The sequence below is a fragment of the Eleutherodactylus coqui genome, chromosome 3 (genome assembly GCF_035609145.1).
Source record: "Eleutherodactylus coqui strain aEleCoq1 chromosome 3, aEleCoq1.hap1, whole genome shotgun sequence".
NCBI lineage: Eukaryota > Metazoa > Chordata > Amphibia > Anura > Eleutherodactylidae > Eleutherodactylus > Eleutherodactylus coqui.
Genome location: NC_089839.1, coordinates 68903518 through 68915999, shown reverse-complemented (window position 1 = coordinate 68915999; position 12482 = coordinate 68903518). Strand labels below are relative to the sequence as shown.

Genomic DNA, 12482 nt, shown 5'->3' with positions numbered 1-12482 from the left:
ATCTATACAAGTGTTTTACAGTTCTGTGTCCCAGAAAATAAGAGCAGAAACCAGGAAATCTAACATTAAAACTAGATGAAGAATTAGTTTAATCTAGAGAAAATTCACAATCCTCATCCTGGACAGAAGCGATGAGAGGTCATTAAGGCATAGTTTAGTGTATTGTATCAAGTGATCACACTGAATCAAGGGCTTAAAAGGAGTAGGTACACATTTGCAGTCAAACATTTTATTGTTCTGCTGTGTAGCACTGCGGCATTGCACTGCCATTATTCTCAATGGAGTCGCAGTGCAAGTCGCAGTCTTCTGCATGTAGAATCCGTAGCAGGTCTCTCCTGCCCCGCGGACATGAGGCCTAAAAATCAGAATAAACTCACCTGCTCCGGACGATGTGGATCTTCCTTCCTTCGCGGCCGGATCTTCTTTCTTCGGCCTGGCGGATGAGCTCGCCACGCTGGCAGCGTGCCGTGCACATCCACCGGGCTGAGGAGAGAAGATCCGGCCGCGAAGAAGGGAAGTCCGCATCGTCTGAAGCAGGTAAGTTTTAATTCTGGTAGGGGTCTCTTGCGGATCTGGACGGCTTCCATAGGCTTCAATAGAAGCCTGCGGAGCCGTCCCCGCGGGAGACCCGCACGAAAATGGAGCATGTCCGGATTTTTTACCGCACGCGGATCCGCGCCTGCAGGGAAAAATAACATCCGCAGATATTTAACCACCTGCAAGTGTCCAATGCATCCCTATGGGGCGCGGATCCGCGTGTGGGAGAAACGCTGTGGATTTTAACCCCGTGGACATGAGGCCTAAATGTTTGCATACAGTATGTCTGATCACTATTGTTGTGTGCATCATTGTCAGGATGCACATGGAAGACCCCCCTAAGACGCACAGAAATTCTAGGTCAATACATTCTAGTGCATGACTGACCCGATTTTCCATTGACTTTTTGACTAGAGTAAAACTCTTCCATCTTGAGTCGAACTTATGCTTGTGGGATCCCTGGAACTGCAGGAGGTCACTGATGATCTGAAAAAGACAGAGCTGGCTGAGCATATAGCATATGATGCATTAGGCAATAGTGTGGATAATATTAAAGGGGTTGTCCCGCGGCAGCAAGTGGGTCTGTACACTTCTGTATGGCCATATTAATGCACTTTGTAATGTACATTGTGCATTAATTATGAGCCATACAGAAGTTATAAAAAGTTTTTTACTTACCTGCTCCGTTGCTGGCGTCCTCGTCTCCATGGTGCCGACTAATTTTCGCCATCCGATGGCCAAATTAGCCGCGCTTGCGCAGTCCAGGTCTTCTCCTGTTCTCTATGGGGCTCCGTGTAGCTCCGCCCCGTCACGTGCCGATTCCAGCCAATCAGGAGGCTGGAATCGGCAATGGACCGCACAGAAGAGCTGCGGTCCACGGAGGCAGAGGATCCCGACGGCCATCTTCACAGGTAAGTATAGAAGTCACCGGAGCGCGGGGATTAAGGTAAGCGCTCCGGTAAGCTTTCTGTACGTCCCTGCATCGGGGTTGTCTCGCGCCGAACGGGGGGGGGGGGGGGGGGGGGGGGGTTGAAAAAAAAAAAACCCGTTTCGGCGCGGGACAACCCCTTTAAGTGATCCATTATGTGAGAGCTGCTTCACTATGGAATTATAGGGTAGTTAAAGTATAAAAAGACCTTATATGCACTAATAGAGTAATGGTGCCATACCTAATATATGACCCATAAATACACAGAATCTACTGTACCTCATTAAATATCCTATGTGAAGCCACGATGAACCAATCTACTATACAGCAGGCTGGACAGATTATTTTACAGGGATTTTGGAATTCCTCTGACTGGTACTTAAATATGTATGCATCCATACAACGGTTCCTTACAGCGTCACAGCATCATGCATTGATCGTGAGCATTTGACAAGGACCCAATCCACTGACACGGGTGGCGCTGTGTTTGGAGGAAAGCAGCCATGTTTTTCTGACCCATGATGACCCCTCCAAAGTTAGTTTGTCCGCATTTTGCCGATGGAAAACTGCTGACCGTTCCATGTAAGAGCTAATGTTTGCATATGCAGCGCAAAAAAAGACCCAAACCTTCTATACCCTGCATCTCGCTGTCACAATTGCTCTGACAGTTGGCCTCCGTTGCTCTCCTATGTTGATTGAGCTGCGGAGCAACTGATGCAGCCGTCTCTTGGATGGGCGCTGCTGCCATCAATCAGAGCTGCCCCACAGCTCACAGGAGATGGAAAGCACGGGAGGAGGAAGCCCCAATCCAAAAGCACTTGTGCCAACAAGAAGCATGGAATAAAAGTCCATTTAATTAGCACGGCACATACTGACATCAAACAGGTATGTCTGTATGGAGCTCCGGCTGTCAGCAGATCTGCACGGGCAAAGTTGCTGACAGACTCCCTCCAAGGCTGGAGTCGCACAGCGGTAAGTGCGGCATGCGTGCGACCCACATCGCAGCACATTGACATCCGTCCGCGTGCTGTCCGTTCTCCATGAACCCCGGGACACACAGACAGCACAGGACCTGCCGTGTGAATGGGCCCTTAAGCAATATGGTAAGTTTATTTCCTTCACCACTACTAGGGGACTTTTTATTATTCATCTCCTACTGAGATCAATAGAAAGCCAAGTGCAAACAAGTAAAACGTACCTTTATTATCAGAAATAAAGACTTGGTATCATCTTCTGAGTTGTCAAGAATGTAGTCTGTCATTGGAAAGGAAACATAAAATTGAGGTTAAGGCTCTGATCACATATGCGTTGGGGCTTTCCAACAAGCATTCAGTTAGCACGCAGCGCTATTGTTGCCATCCTTGATGGAAAGTGTAAACGACCCCATTATAACTGGAGTCTGCCAGACACGGTTATACGGCAATCTGGCACAACATTATGGCTTACAAAACACTTAAATGCTGCAGTCATTCCGGGACTGGAGTGGTCAGCTACCCGGCGGCTTGTGTAAAAGGGTCAGCTAATGGGTATTCTACATAAGGGTATTTAGTAACATAACGGAGTAATCCCAGACTTAAAATTTGTCATCTATCCACAAGAGAAGTGTCTGATCGAGGGGATCCAACCACTAGAACCCCAAATGTTCGCAACAAAGGGTGTCCCATTTCTCCTGTTTGAAGGGGGTGGCTATCATCAGCGGTTCTAGTGTTTGAAATGATCGTCAGCCCACATGCTTGGCCACCGCTTCCGTGCATAGGTGATCAATTTTAAGTCTGGGAATACGCTTTTAAAGCATCTGTACGGCAAATACAGGCCCTCCTAAAGTAGAACGAGGAAACTCAGTACGTCATCACGTTTATGACATTTCTTGCTGCTTTAGTTGTAAAAACAGGCAGCCATGTTATTTCCACATACTTACGCAAGAGTTTCCTGAGTGTTTTTGCAATGGATTCTCTGTAGTTTTCCCTAGAATAATCTAAAAATAAGAAAAAAAATATATTAAAGCGCCTAAAAGTATTTTATCAACAGCAGTTAAAGTTTGGCTAGATTTTAGTGAATTTGCAAATTCTTTACTTTTTATCTTTTAAATCTAAATAGGTCAAGAATTCTCTGCTGATACAGCGCTACAAATCCACTGCAAGATTTTGTCTGCCTGTAATCACCACTAGGTGGAGCAGGCTGCCTGTACAGAATCATACATTAAGCTCCATAGTAAAACTATGTGCAATAAGCTCCCCCTAGTGGTGGTTGCAGGCAATATTTTCTCCCTTGAAGTTTATGGACCTCTGGGAAGTGGGGGCAATTTTTTCACTTAAATGCATGAAATTTGGAGTGACAATTTTGCAATATGGTGTAATTAAAAGCTTTGTACCATCTGCAGCTTCTACATACTACTGTATATAGAAACTGCAGACTGAGTCTCAATAGCAGATATGTCCATGAAATAGAATTGACGGCTTAGTTTCCCGCTGCTCTCGCTCCGTGCCGTGTCAGATAATTTAGGACCGTAACAAAGTTTATTTTTGCGGTGGTCATAAATTAGCTGATAAAAATGTTTGAGAGATAAGAGATGACAACGAAACTGTCAGTCCGGCAACACTGAGGGATATCCTATTGAGATCTGCCGTTTCTATATGCATTGGACATAAAATAAAGAGCTAAACGGTAGATGCTCAACTTAAGTCCCATTCATACTTGCAGAATGTTTTGAAAACAGGCAAAAATAGACTTTCCATCTTTACGCCATTTATAGAATTACCGTCCATTTATATAGTAAAGACGGCCATGCAGAACTGAACTCACCATGGTCGATACCGGTAAAAAGTTTAGTCTCATCTAAAGACACCAAGCTTGTTACCCTGAAAAACGGAATGTAATGTTTTAGTATACATGAATCATTTGTAACTAAAGTTAATGTATTGATGTAGCAGAGCTGTATCGGTTTTCATCTCATTTTTGTATATGTCAGCAGTATAGGAGTATTTCCCCATTTATATCTCTTAAGGGAATGACAAATGAAATATTATCAATTGCATCTTAGGCTACTGGATTTTTCGCTCACGTTTCAGAGGCGGAAAATAGGGAAAAAATATTGTGAACACATCCAGAGAAAGTGCAGGGGATAGAACCGGGCGAAGGGGCAGCAGAGCTCTGAAACACCGGAGCTTTGCAACAGCGGCTCTCGTGTACGGGCCGAGGAAGGGAAGAATCTGACTGGTGGAGGCGGGGGAGCAGCAGACATTCCTGCCAGCGCTCGTGACCAATCAGCGGTACATAAAAGGTGGCAATGCAGAGGTGAGAGAACTAGTAAACGATCGGGTTTTTTTTCACATGATCGCACGTTTGTTTGCTTGACCGCAATTTAGAAAAAGCGTAAAGACAGAGAAGAAATCTTTTCGCTAAGATGGCCAAAGGATTGCCAAATTGTAGGAAATGGCTATGAGTCTAGTAGAATGGCAACTATAAGGGCTCATGTCCACGGGCAAAATATGATTTAAGATCCGCAGCGGATCTCCCGCATGCGGATCCGCATCCCATAGGGATGCATTGACCACCCGCGGGTAGATAAATACCCGCGGATCGTCAATAAAAGGGATTTAAAAAAAAATGGAGCATGGAAAAATCCGGACCATGCTCCATTTTCGTGCGGGTCTCCCGCGGGGACGGCTCCCGCGGGCTTCTATTGAAGCCTATGGAAGCTGTCCGGATCCGCGGGAGACCTAAAATAGGAATTTAAAGTATTTACCATCCGTAGCGGACCGGGAAGGTCTCCTCTTCCTCACGGCCGCATCTTCCTTGCTTCGGCTCGGCGGATGTGCCCGGCGCATGCGCGCGGCACGTCGACGACGTGCCGGCGACGTGCCGCTGGCGTCAGGAATTCATCCGCCGGCCGAAAATGAAGATCCGGCCGTGAGGAACAGCTGAGCGTCCCCGCCCGCTACGGAAAGGTAAATGCTTTTAAATTCCTATTTTAAGCACCCATGTCCGCGGGGCAGGAGGGACCCGCTGCAGATTCTACATGGAGAATCTGCAGCGGATCTGATTTTCCCCGTGGACATGAGGCCTAAGGAAAGGTGGTATCCCAACTTTTCAGAGATATCAGAAGATGGAACATCTTCAGAAGGGAGAGGTGACATATTGCTCTGTGCTGGTGAATTCCAAAAGTGTCCTGGACTGGAATGAGACAATGTAGTCTAGCAGAAGGTACATAAGGTACAGTCTGAGCTGCAGCTGCATAGCATACATGCAGAAACTGAAGGGGGAGATGGAACGCGACCTTCAAGAAGGAAGAAGAACAAGCCGGGAAAGGAATGAGAAACAGATGGTTATCCCTTCTTTGGTAGTGGAAAAGGGCTAGCAAGATTATGGTTGAATATGCCCTTCTATGTTGACTTCCCAAGGTGAAAAGAATCCATCAACAGAACAGATCGATTCTCACGGAGATGAGAAGGCAGGAGAGCTTTGGTATGGAACATAAGCTGCTGCAGTATGGCTTGATTGCCTTGATAGGGCATATGTGGCATTGAACCAGAGCAAAGAATAAACTACTAGTAGATGGGTAAAGAAATTAAGGAAGGATTCTCAACGAATCTGTCCTTGAGGGTTCAAAGGGAAAACGTTGGAACTCCCTTGTCAAGGAAAATAGACGCATGGAGAACGATTAGCTTGGGAGCATCACAAGGTCTTGGAAGGTATATACTGCTGAAATTAAATATGGACATACTAAAGACAGTATGTTCAAGTATCTGTCCATCAAGTGGAAGTAAGTGGGGTGGGAAGAGGGGCGACACTTGTATACAGCTAGAATAAGTTTGGAAAGGGCTAAGTTAAGTGTACGAGGGTTAGCCACTGAACCCACTCCGCACAGCTCTAACTTTGGTGCTGACGTATCAAAATGTTGGAATGCCCAAACTAGTCCAGATGGGAACCCCAGCACATCAACACGTGTACAACTACCACCCCGATAGCTTTACCAAGCAGAAAATAAAGGGCAAACTATGGTAACGACTACAGTCATGTAGAACCCGGGTAAGTAGTTCCCACGCTCACGTCAATATGCAGGAATGACATCTACCCGTGTGCCGAGAAGGGTTAGGAGTACAGTACAATTAAATGCTTTAACACCGGCCTTGCTTAAGAGAAGGAAGGGGTAATTTACATTTTTATGTCTGAGTACAAAGTAGAGGACCTGCCTGATGCTGCCAAAATGCATAGGCTTGTTCGTAATGAAGAAAAGAACACGCAATCACTCCTCTTTGTGGTAGTGATTGAGAGACGCAAGTCCGGACTGTTGAATGTTTAGTGCCACAGTGTAACAAGAGAAGGCATTCATTGACCAGACGATTGTATAGAAGGTTTTTTTTTTTTTTTCCAGAATCGTCTTCTATCGTTGTCGAAGAAAGAAGCCTGAATAAACGTCATTCAAAGAGCACAAGGTACAAATCTGGGACGTTAGATCATCCCCGATTCCCACCCAGAGGGAAAAGGAAAAAAAAAAAAATCTAGAAATCAGAAACAACCTGCAGGGCAGGAAGGTCTGCCTCCTACTGACAGTAAGCTAAAACGGATTTAGCTCAGTGTCTGCAGGAGGGGTATAGCCGATGGGAGGGACTAACTTTGTGCTTAGTGTCCGCCTCCTAGCGACAGCAGCTATACCCCAAGGTCTGCTGTGTCTTCCAAGGACACATGAGAAATTAGTTATTTGAAAAGAATTGAGTGTCCCATTAAAGACAGACCACATAGCAGCCACTCACAACCATTTGTGACTACAAGTGCCTACCTAACGGCTGAAAAAAAATCCAACATGACAATTTTTATAAAGAGACAGGCAGAATTCTTTTGACGATTATCTCGTGTCTGTGGTTAAATGTACAACTGAGAAGGTAATACTTAGTTATAAAAAATATTACAAAGAACATAGTGACATACTTACAGATGAGATACTCTCTCCCCTTTCAGAGGAGGAAGAAGGTTCCCTGAGCCAGTAAGACAGTTATGTACAATGGTGAGACACTGCTGAACATCATCCCTTCCAAAGACACAATGCAAACAATTAATATTCCTTTCATTTGCAGATTACACATGTAACTTTGCTTAATATACATGTATCTACATGGGAATAGGAGTCTACAGTAAAAACACGTCTTAAACAAAAAAAAAGTCTGATTATTAATATACCTTGACATCTCAAGCTCTCCACTTCCGTAACAATTGAGTTTTTCCAATTCTGGGCGTAAAAAGTTGTCCAGCAGGTAGTAAGCGAATTCGATCTCCTCTGCTGATGGAACGTGCCACTTGATGTTGAGACTCCAGAGGTCTCCAGCCTTGCCCCAATCCTTAGGAGTCAAGAATAAACTGAATTACATGGAGCGATAGAAAACATTTGTAATGTCAATAGTGGAAAGAATGTTGCAATAATAAGATTACATATTTCATTTCTAGAAAACATAAGAAGTTGCAATTGTTGGGGGTTCTGGGTGCGGAGATTCCTACCGGCAGCTAGCACAAATGGACTGCAGTGTTTTATGCCAATTACGTTCACGTTGGCTTTATTTGGTAGAGATGTAAAGAGTTGACTCTAAGCCCTCCCTTATGGTCTCCAATACGCCATTATACTGCAGTCATTCGGGGGCCTTATTTTAGGATGCTGCCCTTTTGCAGCGGTCCAGTCTGAGACAGACAAAGGTGCCCTGTTGTCAAATGACAGTCAAGTTTGTGTCTTAATTACCAGATTATGGCTAAAAATTAACAAATATGAACTGGGAGCAGCAAAGAAATTTGAGGAGCTCTGATCCACCTGGACTGACCAATCTGGTCTCGCTTCACCTACTTTACAGACAGGCTGATATCCCTCCTGATGCCATAGGAATCCCATGTCATTGACACGGATCTCAAGCATTTCCCCCTTGGTGAAATAAATAAAGGAACTACACATATTTGGTATTGCTGTATCTGTAAAGACCTGAGTTAGAAAATGATCTTCGCTTTTCTGCACAGCGAATGGGGTAAAATATAGCAAAACACCCAAACTGCGGGTTTCTCCCTGTTAATCTTACCACCCTAAAAAAATAAAAATTAAAATCAATCAAAAAAGTTATATGTACTCTAAAGCTGCAATAATGAAAACTACAAAACCAGCAAAAAAAACAAGCCCTCTCACGGGTCTATGGATGGAAAAATTAAAGCGCTGTGAGTCTTGGACTGCAGAGACAAATATGAATGTGTTTTTATTGTTTTTTCTTACTTTTACACAATATAGTACAGTCGTAATCATATCTACCAGGAGAATAAAATTATGTTATTTATACTGTTTTTTGTGTTAACTCATTCCAATCCAATTTCCCTGCCACCAGCACACCCCACAGCTCTTATTTATTTTAGGGTGGGAAAGTGCATGGTGGATTCCTTGGAATTACTCAACAGAAACACATAAAAATAATCCATCATGATGATTTGATAAGCAGTTCGTTTTGTTTTTTTTAAATGAACCTTTTCAAATCCAGCGTCGGCCCTTGTCCGACATTAAGATTTCCCTGCAAGGCTCCGAGTTTGGACGAGGGCAGACACATGTTTCTAACACTATGTAGGATAGCGCTGCCCTTTATACTGTAGCATACATATGCAGAACAGCCTCTGACATCGGAGCTCTGTCCTGCATAATGGAAGAGACGTGTTGGCTCTCGCCCGAAATGGGAACTATGCAATCTTAATGTTGGACGAGGGTCGACACTAAGAGCCCAATAACAGACCGATACCTCTTGAAGCAGTCATCTCACTAACATCACAGGCAGGATTACACTGACTGAGAGGTAACACCTATATGTAGATATATGTGACTATCTACTCCTCCTCCCTGCAAAATGACCTCAGAACATGCCTAGAGTAGCCTCCCATAGAAGTCAATGGGTCCCCTTCTCTTGTCCAATGTGCTGTAAAGCATCTTACTAAAATGCTGTTAAAAGCAGCTCAGGCAAGAAGGCCGCCCCTTCAGTCATGTACACATGACATACAAAAATAAGTCACTGTGTTTTTGTAGAATATCCTAAAAGCTGGAAATACTTGCCTTAATTGGGAAATATTCAGAAAGCGGCTTGGTAAATCCACCAGGTACACTGCAGTATTCGGTGGGGTAGATGAGCGTGCTGGATCTCAAGAGGTGGTGAAGCAGGTTACAAGACAAAGTATAACCCTGTTTACAAGTGAAGTGTAAGGTCTGCTGGAGAATCTTCACAAGCTGATCTTTGTAGGGAAGTAACTTTTCCCCGTCCACTCTGGTTATCTAACAAACACCAATAAAAGAGGTATAAGAGCCTGCAACATAAAAACATGGGAATCCGTTCAGGGATTCTGGATGTAAAGCGCAGAGCAAACCCAATGATCCGCATACGCCGTGTACCGTCCTACTCGAGGTCTCGGAAAAGTGGGTTAGTAAAAATGTAAAAGGTAAAATGCGAAATGTATCGATTACCTCGGAAAGGAGCTGTAGGTTCCAGAGCAGTTCTTTATCTAACTCTTCCTCATGGAGGACATCTTCATCTATGGAGAAGTAACATACAAGCAAGATTGAAACCTCATTGTCCAGATCAGATAAATCTATCCACTTCTTTCCAGTTAAATACTATTGATGACCCATCATCAGGATAGGTGATCAATAGTTGATCGGCTGGGATCCGTCGCCCAGGATCCCGACCGATCAGCTGAGCGGGCATATGCTGTCCGCGCCGCAACAACACAGAGGTCGGAGCGGAACCCTCTGCGCCGACCTCTGTAGTGACCGACGCTTGTAACTGCAGGCACGGCTCTCATTGAGATCAATGGGAGCCGTGACTGCAGTTACAAGCCCCGGCTACTAGACTGAGGTCAGCACAGAGACTTCAGCTCTGACCTCTGTGTTATTGCGGCGCTAACAGAATGCGCCCGCTCAGCTGATCGGTCGGGGTCCCGAGCCACAGACTCCAGCCGATGAACTATTGATGACCTACCCTGATGATAGGTCATCAATAGTATTTAATTGGAAAACCCCTTTAAGGGTTAAAAAAAAAAAAGTTTTCCTTTTAGCCTTTTTCTTGTGGAGTTCTTCAGACGCTCTGTTGAATATTTTTTATGCAGGCTGTTTTCCTAGGCGTAGCTGCATATTTTGGGCTGATGTGGACATTGGGCCATGTCATCCCATTCTCTCTGACATCACTATGGCAATCTGATGCGTCTCACAGGAGTTACTGAGAGCTTCCAGGCACAAATGCATACTAACGGTGGAGAAGGGACCCTAGCACAGATTTTGAAAGTTTAAGAAAGGCCTGGATGCATTTTTGAAAATCATTAAAAAAAAAAAAAAAAAAAAAAAAGAATCACAAAAGTTCTTTGTAGCAGATTTCTGGAAATGTGATGTTGATGCAAGGATTTATACCGATTGCCATATTTGGGAGGCAGGAAGGAATGACATCTCCCTTCCTCTGGATCAACATAGAAGCACTTAGGTTTCCTAATATCACTTAGGCCAGGATCACACGACTGAGAACCAATGCGTCAAGCGTGAATCTCAAGTACGCAATCACATGCAAGCTTGCTGCCAATCCCCATACATGCAAAAAAAAAAAAAAGCGCTGGTGTGAATGGCCCACTAGAAATGGGCTATTGGCATTGAGTGTCGTGCGTGACAACATGCCTGTATGAAAGTGGACTAATACAAAATAACTGATATTGGTGCTCACCTGTGGTGGCTTTTCAAAAAAACGTGAACTGAATAAAAGGCCTGAAGAAATTGCTACAAGTATATACAAGATAAGCAATAGTCACTTATTTGTGTACCTCCCCCTCCCCCCCCTTCCCTGCCTCAACTCTTCAGAGTGGCAACCTCCTCTACAGCACACAACCGCCAGTGCAGGACTCAATACCAATGAGAACACTCATGAAGAACTATTGAAGAACTGCTGTACTACCAAGTCAATGGCAGCCAGAAACAAGACATCACATGTGATCTAATGACTTACTGCTAGTGAGTTGGGTAATAACACTGCAGCAATGAGGCAGAAACAGCTTCAAGGAATCCACCGGGCAACACTGCAGTGAATAAGGGAAAAACAGACAATTACCAACCATGGACTACCAAAATACTTCTTGAGTCACTAGTATAAAACACTTCATACACAGCCCAACCTGTCATCCAGATAGAGGCCGGGCCAAACTACGAGAGATGCCCTTAACCCTTTAAGGACCAGGATATTTTGGTCCCAAAAAGGACCAGACACTTTTTAGGGACACATTTTACCCATGTCGTGGTTTTACTGCTTTATTTTAATTATTTTTGCTGTTTTTTGCTCTGTGACTAGAGATGAGCGAGCGTACTCAGTTTGGGTGTTTTTGCACTCGAGCACCGCTTTTTCCAAGTAACTGATTATTTGGACGAAGAGATTCGGGGGGCGCCGGGGGTGAGCGAGGGGTTGCACCACGCCGCCCCCTGCATCTTTTCGTCCGAGTAGTCAGTTACTCGGAAAAAGCGGTGCTCGAGTGCAAAAACACCCGAACCGAGTACGCTCGCTCATCTCTATCTGTGACATATAGGGCTATTTTTCAATATCTTTTTTTACTGACTTTACCATTTTTTTATTTCATTAGGGGTAAAAAAAAAATGTAAAAGATTTTTAAAAATTGCCTTGTAGGCAAAACAAGGTGCACACATAACCAGTAAACAGCTATACAGTATACAGATGAGCAAAACACACACAAAAAAAAAAAACTATCTTTACCTTGACTGCAGCACGGCATAGATCTGCCACCATTCTGCCAGAAACTCTGGTTTCAAAAATGTTGGAAACAGCAAAATTGAAAACTTTCTCCAGGGCAACCTGCAATAAGGACCACCAATATTTATTATAAGAATAAGCCATCAGCTCTGAATCCCTGGATTAAGCCAATATTTTCAAGCTTGGCACCTTTTGCACATAAAGAAGTTACTTTAACTTGGTACTCTGCTGTAGTCTTCACAATGATCTGTTCCATCAGACGTCCGAGCTGCTGC

General features: G+C 44.3%; 1 protein-coding gene across 3 annotated transcripts in view; it reads right to left on the bottom strand.

Moving 5' to 3' along the window:
* The window catches only part of PSME4 (proteasome activator subunit 4), a 130174-nt gene that overhangs the window by 41383 nt on the left and 76309 nt on the right, over positions 1-12482 (bottom strand). For all 3 annotated transcript variants that reach the window (XM_066595717.1, XM_066595718.1, XM_066595719.1), the window contains 10 exons: positions 12211-12309; positions 11455-11524; positions 9933-10000; positions 9528-9743; positions 7643-7800; positions 7398-7493; positions 4268-4323; positions 3384-3440; positions 2664-2719; positions 925-1023 (listed from right to left, as the gene is read on the bottom strand). In XM_066595717.1, the coding sequence (XP_066451814.1) occupies positions 925-1023; positions 2664-2719; positions 3384-3440; positions 4268-4323; positions 7398-7493; positions 7643-7800; positions 9528-9743; positions 9933-10000; positions 11455-11524; positions 12211-12309 (975 nt within the window). The remainder of the gene's footprint in view (positions 1-924; positions 1024-2663; positions 2720-3383; positions 3441-4267; positions 4324-7397; positions 7494-7642; positions 7801-9527; positions 9744-9932; positions 10001-11454; positions 11525-12210; positions 12310-12482) is intronic.